This window comes from Hoplias malabaricus, chromosome 18 (assembly GCF_029633855.1).
Source record: "Hoplias malabaricus isolate fHopMal1 chromosome 18, fHopMal1.hap1, whole genome shotgun sequence".
Taxonomy (NCBI): domain Eukaryota; kingdom Metazoa; phylum Chordata; class Actinopteri; order Characiformes; family Erythrinidae; genus Hoplias; species Hoplias malabaricus.
Window position 1 is genome coordinate 16,889,444 of NC_089817.1, and position 21,516 is coordinate 16,910,959.

The following is a 21,516-nucleotide window of genomic DNA, read 5'->3' on the forward strand; positions in this document are numbered from 1 at the left end:
TCATAGCTGCTGTAGCGTGGGGATTTTACAAACAAGTTTGTGCTGGATGTCTGCAATTGGTCATTTAGACAATTCTCTGTGGTCTGTTAGCAAGGTTTACATGTTATGTTTAATCCCTACTTTGCTTGCTTGGAATCACGAGCAGGCAGGTATGAATAAGAACTCGGTTCCACATACCAGGAACCAGATGCCTAATGGAAATGCAAAAGAGTAGTGCTGAATGCACTAGAGTAGATACACTGTCAGAAAAATGGTCACTGTGGTGGTATCCCCATTTTCAGTACCTTTAATTAGGAGACATAACCGAAACATATTTTATATTAAATGTAGATTAAACAAGAGAAGTTGTTTTTATTTCATAAACACAAGTTAATCTCCATGGGGTATATAATGTTCTTTTATTGTTTTTTTAATCTATAATGAAATCTTAAGTATTCACCTCTCTCTCTCTGGCGATAAAAATGTACTTTTAGGGAACACAACTAGACTCTAAAACCACTTTAGTGACAATAATATACCAGTACCTTTTTTTCTGGGAGTGTACATGCAGTGGAAAAGCGCCATGAGTTAATTATTTTTTTAATCCATTTATTAAAGCCTTTATTAAAAATCCCAAGCTAGGATTAATGTCTAACCCATCCTAGTGTAGCTGAACACACAAGACAGCACCAAACAAAACTGCATTCTGTTTTCAGTTAAATCAAGGTTTTTAGAAATAATTTTGGTGGTTTGCAAAAAAATAAAAAAATAAAGTTAAAAAAGGAGCCTTGAAGCACAGACTAGCCCTGGACCTTGTTGTAGCATTGGCAACTTTAAAAGATCTTTGAATATAAGCCTTTGTATAAAAGAAATCAAAATTATTATGAATAAACATGCACTCCAAATGAAAAAGAAACGACACACTTCATCATTTGGGGAGCTCTTCACAGCCTCTTTAATGCTTAAAGTAGAGACTTTTATGAGGTGGAAAGGCATTCATTAGCAATCCGGATGTATACTGCTTCAACATGAACAAAGGAGGAGGTGAAAGGTTAGAGCTTTAGTACTTGGACCCTAGCCAAGTTGTATAGGTTAATGGGAGTGCAGAGTGGACAAGTGGATTGATTTCCACCTGCACAATCACACAGGCCCGTGAGGGAAATGCAATAAACTTACTTTGTGTAAGTGCATTATAGAGAATCAATATTTGTAACACTCCAAAAGCCTAGTGCGTGTGTGTGTGCATCTATGTCTGTGATGTATTTATAGGTTTATTTGTGTCAAGACTATTTGCCTGAGGATCATTCTGCATCTCTGTCTGGAAGAGTAATGTCCTCTTTGTTCTCTTGCTTTTTTCCTTCCAGGCCTGTAACCCCAAATACCCAGAATATGACAAAACAGGCTCCATCTGTGTGAGTGAGCACATCAACGACACACTCACTCGTTACCGCTGGCTGGTCAGTGCCCCCAGCTCACCAGATGGAGTAACCAGCCCCATGAAGGAAGTAGACTTTGACACATTCTTCACCTCATCCAAGATGATCACACTGGACTCCATCTACTTCCAAGCTGGGTCGAGGATCCAGTGTGCCGCCCGTGCTGTCAACTCCAATGGAGACGAAGGACTGGAGCTCAGCAGCCCAATTACCACCATCAGCACAACAGAGGGTCAGCTTTCTCTTAACATTCAAATCTGAGAGTATACAATAAAATACAGCAGTGCTCACAACTGTATTCCTATTCTCAAAAAAAAAAAAAAACAGTTTAACGGTAAAACTGGGGTTACAGTATGTAATGTTCTGCCCATTTACTTCTCTGATTCAAATCTTACCAGAGAGGCATCCAAATCCCCAAAAGTTACAAACTGCAGTGTAAAGGCACTTTTCCACTGCATAGTACCTGCTCTACTTGACTATACTTGGGTCTACTCACTTGGTCCCAAATAGCTACAATGCCCCAAAAATGAACCTGTGTCAGTGCAAAAAACACATCTAACAGTAACGCACAGTTTTGTAAGCCACAACAACAGTCTCAAAGAGAGCAATACGTTTTTTTAATCCTTGTTGCTTCATCTGACTCTTGTGGGATTCTTTCATCAGCCATTAACTTAAGGAGGGTTTGAACCGCTTCAAAAGACCACAACATTATTGTATGACCTCCCATTGTGAGTCAGATAAAAATAAATGTGATAGCTGCTGTAGCAAGGCGATTTTATAAACAGCAAGTTTGTGCTAGGTGTCTGCTTTTGGTCATGTAGACATGTCTCTCTGGCCAGTCAGCTGGTTGACTGGTTGACTGTAGTCTGATTTCAGGTCATGTTGAAATCAATGTTTGGGAGATAGTCTGAAGCTGCTCATTGGATTCTGTTAGTAGTGTGTTGGAGTCAATGGGTTTTTAATCATTTGAATTTTGTATTGTAAAAAGTTTTGGAATTATTGTCAACTGTAATTGGTCACACTCTAGATCAGATCTACCAGTATCTCTAACATACCCCGAGGCTGGACAAAGAGAACGAAATACCCTATTACAGTTTATTGACCACATATTGCTTGTAGTAAACCATGGGATGTTTTAGAAAATTTGGTTAGCATCTGAAATATTGTGAGCCAAATTTCTAATTCATATTTATTTGGCCAGGCAAACCCCTGGTTCTGAAAACACACTGAAAACTCTTTGGGCAAAAGAGTTAAAACTTGATCAGAAACCAGACAGAACATAACTGTAATGACCCTGTGTGCTCATTTGCAAATGTCAAGCTTCTGAAATACCAGTGGTGCAAAGGCCAGTAACGATTCACAAACACTAAATTGTGCAGCTGTTGTCGAGAGAAAGTATGAGCTGTTTCTTTTTTGACTTTAGCCTGCCCAAGAAAGAGAAAAACAGACTAACAGCCATCTGTTAATGAAAAAGATTTCCAGTCTCTATAATTCCGCTTTCCTTAGAAGACTTGAGTGCATAACATTTCTGATGCAACTATGGCAAGAGAATCCAGACCGCAACAAAAATCAAATCAAGGATTTGTGAGAAAACACCCAGAGCACTCATCATCTGAGATATGATCACAATCTGTACCACTGAACATAGAACTGGATGGATGCATGAATAGAAATAAAGGTAAATCTATATATAGATGCAATAGATAGATATGCAATATGTATAAAAGTATCTGCAGTTTTAAAATATAAAAAGACTGAGCCATATACAAATGCCTAATTTTGGGAAAAAGAGAATGGAAATAATAATAATAATGTAAAACACATTTAAGATGATGAGTAAGAAGAAACACTTCAATATTCTGTAATAATTAAACACTGTAACACTTTAATACAGTACAATTTTTTTTTCAAGCTACCCATGTTTAATCCATTGTTTTATATCCAGAATCAGGCAACACAAATCCCGAAGGTTTACTACTTCATGAAAAAAGGAAATGTTGTTTCTCGACACCACTATTAACTGTTCTCAGCATTCGGGTGAATTTCTCTTTTGCATAGGGATAGGGGGTCTAAATTCTTGTAAATAAACCCACAAATGTCAGTATTTTTGTCACGCCTTCGTCCTGTCATGTCTGTTGTCCCCGGGATGTTTTGTTTTTGTCCTTATCTCCGCCCTCGTCCCGCCTTTGTTCCGCCTCCTCGTCCGTGTCATGTGTTAACCGGTCCTCGTTATCTGTCCAGGTGTGTCTCGTTTGTGTCTGTATTTAAGCCGTCTTGTTTCACGTCCTGTTTGTCGTACATTTCTCATTTCACATTTCTCCCATGTCTAGTCGGTCGTGTTTTCTTGTCTGTCTCCACAGCTTCTCCCCGTCTCTTTTCCTTTGTCGTTGTTTTCGCTTTTTGTCCGTCTGTCACGCTTACCCCGTCTAGTTACCCGTGTTTATTTAGCCTGCTTTGCTCCGTTTGTTTTCGTTCTGTTTAAGTCTCGTTGTGTTGTTATAATCCTTTATTAAATATACTGTGTTTTAGCGAGTGCGTCCGCCTCCCTCAATCCGCCCCTCGCTCCTGACAATTTTCTCCTTAAAATCTATGATAAAAATTTTATTATCTTAATTTATTGTAGTTTTACTACATTATGACCATTTCCTTCATAACAAGTATACAACATTACTAGTAGGACACTGATGTCTCTGTAGTTAGTTAGTAAAATTCCAGTTCCACCTTAAATGGAGAATCAAGTACCAGTGCCAGTGATTGTTGAACACTTCTAAAGCCATATGACACGTTAAATTTACATGAGGTCCTGAGTGCTCTTTTAACCACTACACCTACTTCTTTCAAGGGTGACACTTGAAAACAAGGTGAAGGGGTAAAAATAAGAAATGAGGTCCAGTCTAACGTTGAAGTGACTAGCTGGGCTAACTAGACAGTCTGGGTTGCAGTATAGCATAAAGCTTGCACAAGGGGCGTTATGTAATTATTATTATTATTCTCTGCAACCCATTTCTTTTGGCTTGCAACTCATCCAAAGGTCATGACACAGGGTTTGAAAAACCCTAGCATAGCATGTTGATCTAGTGAGTAGTTCATCCTTAGAGACAACCAGCTGAATAGTACTACAGCGGAAAGAATATGAATGAAGAGCATTGGAACAGACTACTGGCATTTCCTCCAGTAGAGCAAAGGCCAGAGCTACAGTGGCAGCAGACTCACAACAAAGACATTAAAGACTTCTCATGGCAATCCCAGACTCAACTGTTTGTCATACAACTGTGGGCTGCACAGTGACTTCAAGATGACTGGAGGTGATAAAAACTCAGAATTAGTCATCTAATGACTTTCTTTGATTTTCCTTGGCAGGAATGTGTCAGCCTCGAAAAGTGGGCACAGTTGGTGCCGAGCCTTTCTCTGCCAAGCTCCGCTACACTGGTGCAGAAGACCCAGAACATGCCAACCTCATCAAGCTTAGTGTCACCATGCCCCACATAGACGGTGAGCAAATAATACCCCGCCTGTCTGTCTCCTTGCCACCATTCATCCTTAACACAGCTTTCCTTTCAGAGCAGTGTGCCAACTAACACGTTCTTCACATATCCCACAGGAATAGGCCAGTGTTAGTCCCTGATTTACATTGCATTATTTTTAAGGTTAATAAACTATATGTCCAAGCAGTTGCAGGCATAGGTAAATATGTGGAGGGCAAGGAAGGGCTTTAACCTCTCAAAAATATTCAAGCCTACTCACTTTAATTATGGAATTTTTCACACAGATTGCTCTCCACAATCTTAGGGGGCAAATGAGTACTTCCAAATTACTTTTTTGACATCTAAGTATTTTTTTAAAAATGGCTGTACTTGTAATGTTTCTGTCTGGAAATAATAAAGGTGCAGTGGCCAGTAACTTGAACTGGCTAAATGACCCAATGCACTTAACAACTACTTTTAAATGCCCCAAATTTTAAAGTGTGTTCAGATATGTCAGTTTTGGTTTGATCAAAATGAACCTTTTTTTAATTGCTTTATTGTAGTTCATTATTGTAAATTATATGTGCACACTAAACATGCGGACCAGGACCGCCTCAGCAAGTAGGTCTCAGACCATCTCTGAACTGGTGCAGTTTGTTTCAAGTTTGAATGCAAAAGGAACCAAATGCATCTAAACACAGGACATGATGTCCCAAGATGTAATCATGCCATGAGGAAACAGGATGTGTTAAGAAAATGTCCTAATTTCAGGTGCTGTTTTGACTCCTTTTATTCATATTACTACCTCTCAATGTGTCGCCAGTTTGGATAATTACCTCCAGGTAAACACACACAACCACATTAAGCCCTGCTGATGAGTCATACGTGCATCACATGTCACTTTTTTACTTATTTGGTTTGATTGTAAGTGTGAACTTGAACCAAGCCTGGACAAAAATATAACAATGTATCATTTTTTTTGTTTGGTCTGGACCAAGGAAACCAAACTGTAAGTCCCTTAATGTGGCCTGTACGCACCCTTACTGTGGCCTGTATGTCTGAACAATAGACTGAACAAACATGCACCAGAACTGATCCTCATCTGCAAAACACCCTCCACATGGTGCTCACCACTAAACTCCTACTGCAGTCCTTTCATCTTTCTTCTTCAACTCCTCTAATCAACGTGAGCTGCAGCTTTCAAATCAGAGGATGAACGCCAATAAAATAGCCATTATTAGCAAAGTTGAGGATAAAATAGGGAAATAGAGTTCAGTTTGGTTTACATGCTTAAAAGAATATGTTCAAAGTGATTAAAGTGAAATTAAGAAAAAAAAACTGATACATACAAAGGACATATTAAAGAAAGTTAGTCAGAGTGAACATCAGGAAGCTGCTCTCTTTTCTCTTTATATCCTTGAAGTAAACATAATTTTGCAGATATTTATTCATTTCTCTTGTTATAAATCCCTGTGTTCATTTGTTTACACTGTGCATGCTGGTCTTGCTCATCTCCAAATTGAAAGTCATGAAGCATGACCATAATAGCAGCATGCAAAGTTATGATTTAAACAAACAAAAACTAGATCCAGTTCATAACTTTGAAAACCATGATTGAAATGTATTGAAAATGGGTCAAATCAACCATTAATTACATTTCAACTAAATCCCAATTGTGTACTAAACTAATGCTCTAACCTTAAGGGTTAGTACATAACCTAAGGGCAGCCGTGGCCTGGTGGTTAGGAAGGTTCTCAGTTAGATCCCCACAGCCGGCAGGTCATGACTAATGTGCCCTTGAGCAAGCACCTAAACCCTAACTGTTCCCCTGGCACCGTGACTAGGGCTGCCCACCACTCTGGGCTCATTGCCCCCTAGTGTTCTCTAGTGTGTGTAAATGCATGTTTCACTGCCCAGATTGGGTTAAATGCAGAGAACAAATTCCTCTGTGTGCAAGCACATTGGCCAGTAAAGTGACTCTAATTCTAATTAAAAATGTGAGCTTGGCAGGCTAGTATACAACATATTAACACAATATGCTGTTACACACTAACAGGACATGATGAAATGGTTCTATGACAATGTATGACACCAAGTTGCAGCTGCAACGCTGTGCACCATTTTTTTTTCAAAGGCTGAAACTCAGGTATCTCCCTCCACACTGCAAGTCATAAAATAATACTTTCTGCAGTAAAGTACTGCATTTTATATCCGATAATAAAACCATTTATATTTGATATAAGCTTCACTTCACTTTGGGAAGGGATTTGGGGCACTGTCTGTGTATAGTAGTATTAGATTTATAATCTGTGAAGTGCACTATGAAGGAAGTAGGGCACTATTTGAGACAGAGCCATAATTTTCCAGCTGTGAGAAACTCATCTGTTTCCATGTCCCATTGGATTGTTGGACAATAGTGTTCATCATTAACATGCACATGTTCTAAGTGTACATTGTGGATTTTTTTAGTATACTCAACTTTGACACTTGTAACTATATTACATACTCAAACACTTTTTAAAATTAGTCGGCAATTGGGACACGGCTTTCCAGTAAAGGACAGTAAAGGTTCAGGAAATATGCTAATCAACTGAACTTGGAAAAAACTGTCAGTGTTTAATTCTATGTGGTGAAAAACATCTCACACTCTATTAAATGATGATGCTTTTATACCTGACTTGGGTTAATATAGGTTAATTTATTTTGCTGATTCATACTTTATACCCAAATATACTGTTCACTGAGTTGGCTTGTCCCCACTGAGAAAGCACAAATGTCACTTTTTACTGATACAGCTTTTCAATTTTGCATACACGGGAAAGCATATACTACTGCAGTGGGATGCTGTGGAGCAGCCACACAGGTCTAAAGTCAGCATGCCTACTGCCACGTATTGGCTAGAAGTGGTGTAAAGCTCCAGCCTTAGGCTATGGAGCAGTGAAACTATATTCTCTAGTGACCTCAAAGAACATTGGGATGAGAGTTGGAGTGCTAATAATTCCCACATTAGAAGCTTTCTTCTCTAATGCCACGAGGTCCTCACAGCAGTATTCTAGTTTAGTCTAAAGCCTTCCCAGTAGAAGCAGAAGCAGTTAGTGCAGCAAAATGTGAGAAAACTCCCAATTAATATCTATGATTTCAGATGCATAGTTGGATGAGCAGTTGTCCAATGATATTAGCCATATGGATAATATAGCAGGGATAGCAGAAATACCTTACGCAGTGCTTTAAATTTCACCTTGTCATAATTAAAGCAACATCTTTTTTTGTACACTTCAAGGATAAAATGTAGGACACAATGAGCCTGATACCTAAAAATAGCTGGGATAATTCAACTTTACCACACCTCTCTACTTTACAGCTGTTCATTATCTTGCAATACCATGGCAACCAGCAACACTTCCATTTGTATGCATGATATAGGCTTTCAAATCACAATATACCTGTGGCAAGAGCTTTTAACAGACTGTAAAGATTACTGTTCTCTGCAAAGCTCAGGCTTTGCTATTGTTAGCCTTTGATTTAAGAGCTTCTGACCTGTGAAGTATCATGCAGAGAAAATGTACTTGATTAAAACTTTGTTTTAGATTCCAGCAAAGAAATTGGCCATGTTGTTTGAGCTTGCAGAGAGCATCTTTTTTCATGCACAGTGTGTTAAAAGCAGTTTTCACGATTGTAATCAAAAAACACTTTTTATAAAATTCAGAGGATGTTTCCTCAACATTTGCTAGTTCTCCAGTGTGTTTGCAAACTGGAAACATGTCTAATTTGTTTATGAAGCCCCAGTGTCACTAAAAAAAAAACAAAAAAAACAAAACTGCATGAATGTAGTCACAGTCCAAACACAAAACTTCAGTCTTAGGAGATTGTTTTTCTTTGGACAGTGAATATATACTGTTTATAACACTGCTTCTGTTTGCTTCCCTGTGTACTAGGCATGCTCCCTGTGGTGTCCACACGTCCTCTGTCCAACTTTGAGCTAACCTTGAGTCCTGACGGTAGCCGTGTGGGCAACCACCGCTGCTCTAACCTGCTGAACTTTAACGAGGTGTCCACTCGCCACGGCTTCCTGACCAAAACAACCCGCAACATTGAGAATGTGGGAGAGACCTCGCCATACCAATATAGCACCCCCCTCAGGGGCCAGAGCACACTGCGCTTCTATAGGAACCTCAATCTGGAGGCTTGTCTGTGGGAATTCATCACTTATTATGACCTGTCTGAACTGCTCACGGACTGCGGGGGCACCATTGGCACAGACGGACAGGTGAGACCAGAGTTATAATTATGATCATTCTTTCTTTTATTAGCACAGAAATGTCACTGCTGCACCATTTAAAATGGAACAGATTTCTAAAAGGAAATAAGAAAAGAATAAAGAAGCCAGAATGCTCATTGTTTTAAGGTGGAGCCAATTATTATAATAAGAAGTAGGCATGTGTCAGAGGTTTTTGATGTTAATTTGATGATTATAACTGACAACTAATGAAACCCCAAATTCAGTATCTCAGAAATTTAGAATATTGCACAAAAAAAAACTGGAGGTTTTCATTAGTTGTCAGTTATAATCATCAAATTAAAAGAAATAAACATTTGAAATTTATAAGTCTGTGTGTAATGGATGAAGATGATATACAAGTTTCACTTTTTGAATGGAATTACTGAAATAACTGAATAACAACTTTTTATGACCAGCACCTGTATAGAAAGAGCCGAAACAAGAGGCCTGTTGACAGATCTAGCGCGACATACAGAACTACAGAAGTCTGTTATTTTCAGTGATTGCCTCTAAAGGTCGTGCAACAAAATGTTAGGTTACATAATTTTTGCAAATGCCATTTTCTTTCTTTATTAGCCTTTGTAAAATATTCTGTTTAAAAGCAGACTCTGACTTTTTTTTTGTTAACTATGGATGCCATTTTCATTAGTCAGTTTCATATTCCCATGGAATAGGAACCCACAAATTTCCATTTCTTTAGAATACTCACTGTCACAGCTGGTTTAGTGTATTTGTGTCCAGAGTTACTCTACAATAAAGTACTTCACCAATTAAAAATGGCATGGATGATGCACAACCCACTCCAAGTTATGGATGGCCCAACATAGAATAAAATACCCCATGTGTTGTAATGTCATAACAAAAGCTCTAAAACAGACGTGGGCTTTATAGAACACAACTCATTAATAACTAACAGTACATTAAACCTCATTTACAATTTACAATTAGCCAGAAAAATGACAATAATTTTGGGGCCACTGCAGACATTCTAATTCACACAGATGTTTAGTGAGACTCTCAGGGCATTCTGCCCCTTTAAGCGACTGGCACATTCACCATTATCAAATTGAAACATCAAACGTCTTGTTTGAAATTAAAGTCATTCATTCCTTCAATCATTCATTATCTGTAACTGCTTTTCCAATTCATGGTCGCAGTGGGTCCGGAGCCTACCCGGAATCACTGGGCGCAAGACGGGAACACACCCTGGAGGGGGTGCCACTCCTTCACAGGGCGACACACATTCACTCACACACTCACACCTGGACACTTTTGAGTCGCCAGTCCACCTACCAATGTTTTTGGATTTGAAATTAAAGTCGACTTCACAATTTTAATTAAAAAGAATTCTGAGTGTCCTCACCATTTCCTAGTTCTCCAGTCTGTTTGCATGCTGGGAAGTTGTCTAATGTGTTTATGAAGCCCAGGTGTAGTAAATGACCAAAAAACCTAAGTGGCTCGGTCAGACAAGCTAGGCTTACTCTCTCTTTGCTCACAGCAGAAAACAGCAAAGAGACTCCAAACATCATTAAACATCATTAAAAGAGTTGAGGATATTGCTTTATTCCTGTTCCATAGTTTGATGATATTGACTTAATTTTGCTGTTTCAGATTATTTTGGTAGGAACCCACTCTGAATTTGGGAGGTGGCTAATAGCATGAAAATCTGTGGTAATTTAAACACTAAATAAATCTTATTTAACTTAATAAAATGATAATAAAAAAATAAACTTAAGCCTCAAACATACTGTTCCACTTTAAAATGTGCAGAGATTCTGAATGTAAACAAACCAGAGAGGGCCGTGGTTTCCCACAATCAGAGACGTTCCCTTTAAATAGAATTTCACATACTGTCACAATTTTTTAGGAATCTGAATTTGTAAAAAAGCAACTTTCTTTCACAGAAGATCCTGTCTTGGCTGATCAATTATGTGTGGGTTAAGGGAGTCATTTTACTACTTTGAGCATGTGATTTACTTTATCAGCAATATGACACACCGCGACCCTGAACTGGATAAGTGGCTACAGATAATGAATGAATGAATGAATGAATATAACACTTGGAATAGGCCACATGTTGCATGTTCTCTTGTTCATGGATGAGCTCCCGACTCACCTTCATTTAGGTACAGACATGTGGCGTAGTGTGGACACCCCTGGTCAAAAGGGCATCTTTGCTGATTTACTAAATGAAGATAAGGTAACATTTCCACAGGGAACACTTTGAAGACTTTCATGTGTGACGCGCAATAAACTTACACTTACAGACAGTTATCTCACCGTTACTGACAAACAATGATTGGAGTTAAGTGTGAGATTGTTATTTAAGTAGACTCCACTTCTGCCTGCTGTAACGTGGCTGTCATAGAAGGTTCTTCCTTGAAAGGGACTTTGATGTGTGATGGTTTTGCCAGCTCAAAGTGTGCAGAACTGGGGCCTGTCAGGGTGTAATCTGTCTGATGTGGAGCTGTTTGATGCAGAACTGAGCAGATGATGATTCTTTTCTCTGTTATTCCTCTTTCTCGTTCTCTTGTGTGTACATTTTCTGGAGAATCAATGCATATCATTTCTTTTTATTTCTTCTTATTTTTGCATGTGAGCTTCTGTTGTGTAGACGATGTGCTGATATTGGCTCTGATAACTTCCCACTGCATCTTTAACACAGCTCTTAAAAGTGCTCAGCACAAAGAAAGCGTTTTATCATTCACGTGGAGTTTATTATTCGTTTAGTTAGATAACATCAAGAGGCTATTATTAATGAATGCATGAAAACATGGGTGAAATAGAATGGTAATTAAATGGTGGCCCAGTAGCATTTAAAACTTAGATGTTGAGAGATACTCCATTCAATTTTCTATAATCTTCAAAGGTATTAACTCAAAGCCATATTTAATTATACACCATGTGGCCAAAACTTTGCAGACACCTTTTTCATCCAACATCTCTTCTGATATGAAGGGTATTAATAGTTGTTTATTTGTCTTCCCTTGCTGCAGTATTAGCCTCTACTTTTCTGGTTGTTGGAAAATTTTAGTGAACATCCGATGGCCCTGTTGATCCCAGTGCTATTGGATAGTTCTCAATCACTTCACTGCTTTAGAGCCCAGTGCTAGAGGAATTCATACCTCTCAGCCTGACACTTGGCATTGAGCATTGTGAATTTAGATTCAGAGAATCCTCTTTTTCCTATGTTTCTGGGGATTATACTAACTGTGTCCAAATTGTTGAATTATAAAGGGTGTTGTATGTTTGGTGGCACTGTGGTGCAACAGGCAGTGTCGCTGCCACACAGCTCCAGGGTCCTGGGTTCAATCCCTGCCTGTGAGGAGTTTGGGGTGTTCTTCACGTGTCTGCATAGAGTTCCTCTGGGTGCACTGGTTTCCTCCTACAATCCAAAAACACATTGATAAGTTGATTTGCTGTGTAAAATTGACTACTAGCGTGAGGGTGTGAGTAACTGAGTAAATGTGTGATGCACTGTAAGGGACTGGTGCCCTGTCCACAGTGTGTTCCTGCCTTGCACCCACTGATTCTGGGTAGGCTCTGTTAAACAATATTAATGAATTCATTCATTCATTATCTGTAACCGCTTATGCAGTGGGTCCAGAGACTACCTGGAATCATTGGGCGCAAGGCAGGAATACACCCTGGAGGGGGCGTCAGTCCTTCACAGGGCAATACACACACTCACACACATTCACTCACACCTACGGACACTTTTGAGTCGCCAATCCACCTACCAACCTGTGTTTTTGGACTGTGGGAGGAAACCAGAGCACCCGGAGGAAACCCACACCGACACGGGGAGAACACACCTAACTCCTCACAGACAGTCACCCGGAGCAGGAATCGAACCCACAACCTCCAGGTTCCTGGAGCTGTGTGACTGTGACACTACCTGCTGCACCACCGTGCCGCCCATTAATGAATTAATTAATGTTATAATTTGTATTACATTCAGATTTTTCAGTCAGTATTATGTCAGGGGAACAATAGTTTTTTTCCTTGATGCACCACCTACTTACAGGTGTACTTCATTACTACATTACAACATTACATTACTAGTGTAATTCATTTTTAGAGCAGTGGCAAGGAAGGAGGTTGAAGATTCCTACCCTCCTCCAATGTTACATAGTGAAGTTTCTGAAGTGCTAAGCCCAGAGAAGCATTGACAGAGGCTCTGTTTTCTCTATTACAGGTCAGTGAAACTTCACAGTGATTTTGAAGCTGTCAATTTAAGGCAAAAATATTACATAGTGTTCCTTTAAATATGATATGATATTAGATGAAAATATATATTTTAGATTGCATTTCTCACTGGTATAAAGGAGCTGAAAATGATTATTTAAAAATGAATGACACCAGACTTTATTGCTGTTGTCTTCTCACCTTGCCTGAACTTTTTGAAATTAGCAGTGGCATGTAGCCAAACAACTGCCTGGCTGCTATTGTGAAGAGTCACCTTAGGAACCCTCCTGGCTTTTTGTGTTTCCTGTAAACATCCTTTTCACTCTTTCCATGCTATCCATGCCTCAGTGCGCTTAAGTTAGCACTGAGACAAACCCTGTCCTCCAGAGTGTATTTTCAGTTCATTAACTAAAGAAGATCAGTCTCAGGGGGAACACAGGGGGGCTTATTCCTGTCAGTATTTCACTTCCATATGTGACCCACTCACTCGGCTAAGGATACTGCACTGTGTCGCTTGAATACAAAGTGCACTATGGCGTGCTCTTTGGAGAAGCTCTGGAGCCTAGGCTTATTTCATGGGGATTTTCTCTCCTCTCCTGAGTAATTCGAGGCTAGCAGGTGTTTCAGCCATACTCATTAGCAACGGGCCGATTTTCGCTGCATGCTACTTTGATTATAATTGACTATGTAAATGAGGAAACGTTTCTTTCAATCAACCCCAGATTATACTTTGAGACAGATAATCCTTTTCTCCGACAAAGCACAGGCCATTTAATTCATACATTCTTTGCCTTGGCCACATTCCAAAACTAATAGAGGACTATTGGTGGGAAAATGCTGATCCTTACAGCCCTCTAGTGGGAACTCAGAGTTATAATTAGGAGGCTACATGGTTTAAAACTGTCTTTGGAGACCACATGCATTTTATTCAACGTGTATGTTTATTTCTATATGAATATTTTCTTTGTACAACATTCTATGTTACAGGGGTGGAGCGTTTTTTTTTTGTTTGTTTGTTTGTTTTGTTTTTCAAAAAAATATGCAGGAATATTTTGTTTCCACACCTCCAAAGTTCAGTCTTAAAAGTTGCATTTTCTGCATTACACAGTCATCATTACATTTCTTCCTTTCCTCTCCTCAGCATCTGTTGTATAAAGCTGTATTGTTTACAGTTGTGGTGAAGCATGGACGTTTTACTGCATGATGCACACACTCTTGTTCTTGTTGTGGTTCTGTTACTAGGTTCTGAACCTGGTCCAGTCCTATGTGACTCTGCGTGTTCCCCTCCATGTGTCCTACGTCTTTCACTCCCCTGTGGGAGTGGGTGGCTGGCAGCACTTTGACCTCCAGTCTGAGTTGCGCCTCACTTTTGTGTATGACACTGCCATCTTGTGGAAGGATGGCATTGGCAGCCCCCCACAAGCAGAGCTGCAAGGCAAGTTGCATAGAATATTTTTTTTTAATATTGGCACTGTTGAAAAACCTCCAAAAATGTTAATTTGTCAAGGGAAAGAAATCTTAACTTGTAATGGAAGTTAATCTAAAAGAATTCAATTTAAAGCATTTATTGAACTTGTATTGGCCCATTCACTTCCACATAGATTTTTTTTTAGATTATACCTCAAAAGACCTTTTTTGGGGGGATATTAAAAACTATGAAGACACATTTAACTCCCAGATATATATTCATTTTAAATTAGGAGCCCACACATTACAAACTTGATTATGCAGAATTGTCGGTTTATAAGCACAGTGCATTGTTTCAACATCTGCAGTTTGTAGGTGAATAAGAAATGCATTTTGTTTCTGTGTATGAATGCAATGCTGACCTGGCGCTGATGTGTTTTAGGAGCTCTGTACCCAACCAGTATGAGGATTAATGAGCAGGGCCGTCTGGTGGTCAACTTCCGCACAGAAGCTCGCTTCAGGGGGCTGTTTATAGCCTCTCATCCTGGTGAGATTTTCACTGCTCTATGCCTGTAAATGCTTGAGCTGATGTTCCTTAATGACCATTAAAACAAAAATAAAACAGTCCTCGGCCAGTGGTTTTTCTAAAATCAAAGATGTTAATAGTTTGTTGGAGTATTTTAGAGCATTGCTGTGAGGATTTGATTGCACTCCGTCACATAAGCATTTGTTAGTGTATGTATGTATTGTTAGGGTATTGTATGGTTAGCTCTGGATCACAAACCCTACTTTGTTAATTTATGATTATAAAACATATTTATAACAATAAACACAATATCCTGCCTGGATGAGCAGCTTTGGTTAAAGTTTGGTGTAGTTTGGATTAATAAAAAGCATTTTTTCTTTGACATACAGATATGTCTAAGCTATAGTTTGATGGTTTAAATGAAAATGAATGAGAAATGAAAATTTGCATCTGAAAGCACTGTACCAAATATAGACGAATGTGAAATGTATATATATAGACTTTAGGTTTTTCAAAATCCTTTCCAGTGCCAAAAACCTTAAGACATTTCAGCAGCAAAGCTGCGAGGCTCTGAGTATGTGAGGCTTAATCTACTGAAGAAGCAGCTTAGAAGATTTCACATGTAGCCCTTCAAAGCACTTTTTCCTTTGTTCAGCACCATGACATTATCTTTGTTTCTTTGACCCAGCATCTCCTTTGACCTCGATGGTTATGAGCACAGACCACCCTGGCCTGACCTTTAATCTCTCCTTGGTCAGAACGGATCCCACCTACAACCAGCCTATGCAGCAGTGGATGTTCTCCTCAGATTTTGCTGTGAGTGGAAATAATATCCACACTGATTTTATTCTGCCAATCATTCGCTTTTCCACTTTGCTTTAGGATCTCCTTTTTTTCATTGTGTTATTTCCTTTAGAACTGAAAATCACTCAAAGATAGACCACTTTCTAATCTGGAATTAGTGTTGTGTGTCTTATATGTATGGGTTTTCCTTTGCCACAAAATGGGCTTATGAATGTCTATGAGAGATATATGGGACATTGTGACATAAAATTCCTCTAGGTGTATGCTGTTTCCCAATATTTTTATCACTGCTCATATTTTAGGTACGTGATTACTCCGGCACATACACAGTGAAGCTGATCCCCTGCACCACGGCCCTGAACATCGAGTACTCTTTTCCTGCAGTGTGTAACCCCAGAGAACCAGTCACTTTCGATCTGGACATTCGATTTCAGCAGGTATAATTAGAAAGTGAAAATCTGTGTTTTTGATCAAATGCAAATGTTCTCTTGTCTTGTCCAAGATTATTAAAGTTTTAGAATTCGTCTTTTAAACACTGAATATTTAGACAAATACAAGACCTTTTTTTTAACAATACGAACGAAGATTTAGCAATGTTTTGCTTTTACATACATTTATTATCTTTATATGGCAAAAATTTTTACTTCTAAACCATGGTATATTTTATTGATACAGTAATATTTATCAACATATTAAGTACAACTTATGATTTCTGCAGGTGAGTGACCCTGTTGCTGTGGAGTTCAGTCTGAACACACAGATGTTCCTGCTGTCTAAGAGATCTATGTGGCTTTCTGATGGATCCATGGGCTTTGGGCAGGAGAGTGACGCAGCTTTTTCAGAGGGTATGTCTTTACTGTCACCTACTGGATAGTGCAAAGTAGAAAGTAAATGTTTTTCATTATTTTCATTAATAAACACGTGGCTCATTATGATTTATAGAGGAAATCAGCAATAATCCTGGTTTTAATATTCTGCTGTGTGTTGCCTAGTGATATGCACATAGAGGGAAATTAGGTACCTATAATTTATGCAAACTTTCACGTATAGCTCAGTTTTCTAATCCACATTGAGCCCTGTTAGAACTGCTTTTGGAAATGTTATCACCATCTGTGACCAAGCAGAGTACAAACACATCCTGCTGACATTTGTGAAAAACTTGTAATGGCTGAGACACAACCAATCTGTCATCTTGGGTTTTGTTGATTTTCTAACTGGAAATGGGTACACACTTAAATACGATGGTGTTCTGCAAATGATTTTGCACAGAATTTATTTCTTTACTCAGTTTAACAGACTGGAAAATTGTATGAAGAGGTATTGTATGAAAATGCTCAAGTGCAGTCTTTGCAGAAGGCGTGCACTCATTTTTAATTTCACGAAAAATACTTGGAACCAAAGATTTGCAAATGTCTGTGCTGTATATACAAAAATATATGTGCAGTCAAATGTATTTCTCAGCTATCAAGTACTGACTTCTGAAACGCTATCTCATTCTCTAGGAGATATAATCTATGGACGAGTGATGGTGGACCCCGTGCAGAACCTGGGAGACTCCTTCTACTGTAATATTGAGAAGGTTTTTTTGTGCACTGGAGCAGATGGATACGTCCCAAAATATAACCCCACCAAGTTCGAGTTTGGCTGCTTGGCAGATTCCCCCTCACTACTCTACAGATTCAAAATTATTGTAAGTATATTACACTGTGTCCGAAACTGTTCCCTATTCACTATAAAGTGCACTATTTTGGGGTTCCTCCATTTTGTTGTAGCGTCCAAAAATACTGTGAACAATTTTCAATGCACTGCAAAAGGTAGTAAACAACCCCTGTACACTAGCAGATACTAGTGAATAGTGGATACCCATAATGCATTGTGTTTTTGGTAAAAATCTGCATGGGTTAATGTCCAAAATCGTTCACTACCCTCCTTAATTCAGTTCCCTATAATAGTGCACTGCATAGTGAGCAATATAGGGAATAGTCAATAGGGAGCCATTTCAGACAGTGTTTGTCTCTATGCTGGTCTAGTGTCATACTTATTTATATATATATATAATAACATTTATTATTTATTCATTCATTCATTAATATGGAACAATGCACATTAATCAGTATTTCAGTTTCCAAATCCACGTAAATGTGCCAAAATTAGCTAATAAATGTTCATTTTCATCTGTAGTCCCTGCACATGTAATTACAAGCTAAAAGTCAATGTCATCAACTCAATACAAGGAAAGAAAAAGAACTAAAAAAAATCCCACAATAATATAGCTATACATTTTAAATAGCTTTTGAGTGGACAGATTCAATATATCTGCAATTTCTCTCAGGATCAATAAACTGTCTATGATAGTATAGGCTTATAAGATTTATGTGGCATAAATGTGTGGAATACTCTGAGATGTCCAATTACAAATACACAGATAATCAACATTAAATGATAAACTATAAATAATAAATAATAATAATTTTATATATACCCTTATTTATCTTAAGGATTGTAATGGAACGAGGTCCATTATGGAGTAACTGTCTCTCAATGAGGAACAATGTGTAGCAGATAGAGTTTATCATTCATGGATGTTTCCATCTTTTTTCAGGATAAAGCACAGCCCGAGACTCAGGTTCAGAGTTTTGGGGACGTGAGCTTCAATGCTTTGCTGGCAGTAGACGACCCGTCTGCCCTAGCTCTAGTGAAGCAGCCCGGCTCAGACGGCTTTAGACTAGATTCTGCTCCCTTGTTCCAGGTTTGTCTCTCCTCTGTGCTCTCAAGCTTTATTGATTAATTTATTAAATATTTGATACTATTTTTCTTTTTAAACACATTCTGTGTCAGGACTCAAGAACATCCCACACCCTGCATCCGATATGCTGCATTTTTGTTGTGTTTTATTTATTTCCTCTGTGGGCCACTTTAGACACTTTTGTAGTTATATATACTAATATTCACATCCTTTTGACTGATTATCGTGTATATCATAGTGTGAAATGGGCTTTTGGTTTCTTAGTCATTACAAACTCAACATGGTTTGAATTAATGACATTAAAATGCAGGATATTCAGATACAAAGGTTCCTGATCAAAACAAAATCACAGACAAAGCACAATTTTTATTCCAAGTTGGTGACAACAGAAAAAAAAACTTAACAGCCTTGGCTAAAAATATCTTTAGCTCTCCACAAGATGGGAATTCAGTTCCTGTAATTTATGCAAGCTTTCACATATAGCTCAGTTGTCTAACCCACTTTGAGCCCCTTTAGCACTGCTTTTGGAAATGTTATCACCATCTGTGACCAAGCAGAGTGCAAACGAATCCTTTTGACATTTGTGGAAAAGTTGTAATTGCTGAGACACAACCAATCTGTCATATCGGTTGTCACTTGGCCAAAGCTAGTAATTTGTCAGTGAGTTTATGTTGCTTGGGAACATTTGCTAAAAATAAGAATATAAAATATTGTCCCATTAATATAAAGGGTGTGGGGTGTTTAAAAATGGGTCACGAAAAAGTACATTCACGTATCTTCGATGTCCAAAAAAATCTCTTTCTTATCTCCAAAATGAAGGGGAAAAATCTTCTTAATTTTCAATGGAATTTAATATAAAAAGATTGAATTGCAAGAAATTTTGGAGCATTTCTATTGGTCCTTTCATCATGGGACAGCTGCTGTTACTATTAATATTAATAGTTCAAGTGATGTAGTAGACTAATAATCGACAAAAATGGAGATACATGTTTTTCATGAAAATATGGACTGTTGGGACGGAGGAGATAATAGTAGTAAAGGGTATTACATGTAAACATTTACATAAATGATTTAATTTTAAAAATAAATAAAGAAATAGTTGGGCACTTTAAATATAACAATCTTATTGTTTATTACAAAGAACACAAATATGCCGTCCAAAACTGCTTATTCTGATGTGTTAAAACAATCTCACAATATATTTTTTTTAGTTCCTATCAGCTTTAAGAACATGTATTTGGGCTAAATATTTACAAAAAAGAAAAAAAAATGCCAAAGGGCTGAAATTGGAATTTTCTTGTTCTGCACCCATATCTGTATAAATTAAATTTGCTTTGTTTTTTGAATACAGATAAAAAGCTGTACAAAATGCTACTCCTAAATTGTACGGTTACAGATGCCAGCATTAAGCTTCTACCTACCTCCCCTCCTCTCTCAGGTGGCAGCAGGCAGAGAGTGGTACATCCACACAATCTACACTGTGCGCTCCTGGGACAACGCCAACCGTGGTATTGGTAAAAGAAGCCTGGAGTATCACTCCTTTGTGGCAGGCAGCACACTACACTCAGCTCAAAGCAGCAGACGAATGCAACGCTTGTCCAGAGATGTCTCTGCAATTACAGAAGAGATCAGCATCGAGAACAGCAGAGGAACCAACATCATGCACATCGCTCTAGACCGCAGCCGCAGAAGAGCAGCCCCTGATGGAGAGCTGTTTGCAGACAGTCTGGCTCCACATGGGCTCGGGAGGCATGGTGCCGAGGACAGGGCAGTGACCATGGTGGGAGCTGTGGTGGGGCTACTGCTCGCCGTCCTTCTCATGGCCATTCTCGTCCTAGTGGCACGGGCTCGCAGGCCAACAAAGGCGCAGCCGAAGGTCTCCTCCAGCATGCAGCCTGTTATACTGAGGAGTGGCTTCGACTGCAGTGATAGTTCTGAGGTGTGAAAGATGGATTACCACTGTTCTGATTCTTGAGTCCCCTTTTTTGTTGTTGTTGTGGTTTAACAAGTGCCTCAGACAGATCCAATCCTGTGGAGAGCTTACGGACCAAAATCACGCCAAGTCCAAAGGAATTTCCATCTGCATCTCCACAGTGTCGGGTTGAATGACTATGTCTTGACACCAAACTCATAATCAAAAGTGGTTACTGTTGCTGTTGATGAGAAAGACTTTCACAGTAGTTAAATGGGTTCAAATTGTATTGAAATCTATTTATGTATATTGGGAATACTTACAAAACAAAAAAAAAGCTTTAATTGGAAGTTGTTTGTTGATTACAGTATATTACAATTACAAATGCATTCAGTAGTTTACCATAAATCATTTCAAATGCCATTTTGAGAATCGGTCCATCTTTCACAGAACATACTCAGTATTACACTAAAAAATGAGGCATTTTAGACACATAGAAATATGCAAAAGGAATAGCTGTCACAGGGGTACCACTGGTCTGTTTGAGCGACCATAGATTCAGCCCTGATCCTGAGCCCTGACTCAAAGCCTCTGGCAAGGAAATGCCTTACACCCTGTGGACCCTGAATACACAATCACAAGAGACAACCATCAGCTCATTCTCAAGGAGGTATCAATGCTCTACCAACTAAGCAAATGTATTCATATAGCGCTTCTGACAAAGTGATGGTTGTCTCTGAAAACTGCACATTCAGCTTCCACACACGGGGCAAGA

General features: G+C 38.8%; 1 protein-coding gene across 1 annotated transcript in view; it reads left to right on the forward strand.

Moving 5' to 3' along the window:
- The window catches only part of frem2a (FRAS1 related extracellular matrix 2a), a 109,316-nt gene extending 87,800 nt beyond the window's left edge, over positions 1–21,516 (forward strand). Inside the window, exons 14-24 of the mRNA XM_066651600.1 lie at positions 1,344–1,647; positions 4,776–4,907; positions 8,815–9,146; positions 14,589–14,781; positions 15,196–15,300; positions 15,968–16,095; positions 16,386–16,520; positions 16,802–16,928; positions 17,586–17,773; positions 18,686–18,832; positions 20,268–21,516. Coding sequence (XP_066507697.1) covers positions 1,344–1,647; positions 4,776–4,907; positions 8,815–9,146; positions 14,589–14,781; positions 15,196–15,300; positions 15,968–16,095; positions 16,386–16,520; positions 16,802–16,928; positions 17,586–17,773; positions 18,686–18,832; positions 20,268–20,774 — 2,298 coding nt within the window. The 3' untranslated portion in view covers positions 20,775–21,516. The remainder of the gene's footprint in view (positions 1–1,343; positions 1,648–4,775; positions 4,908–8,814; positions 9,147–14,588; positions 14,782–15,195; positions 15,301–15,967; positions 16,096–16,385; positions 16,521–16,801; positions 16,929–17,585; positions 17,774–18,685; positions 18,833–20,267) is intronic.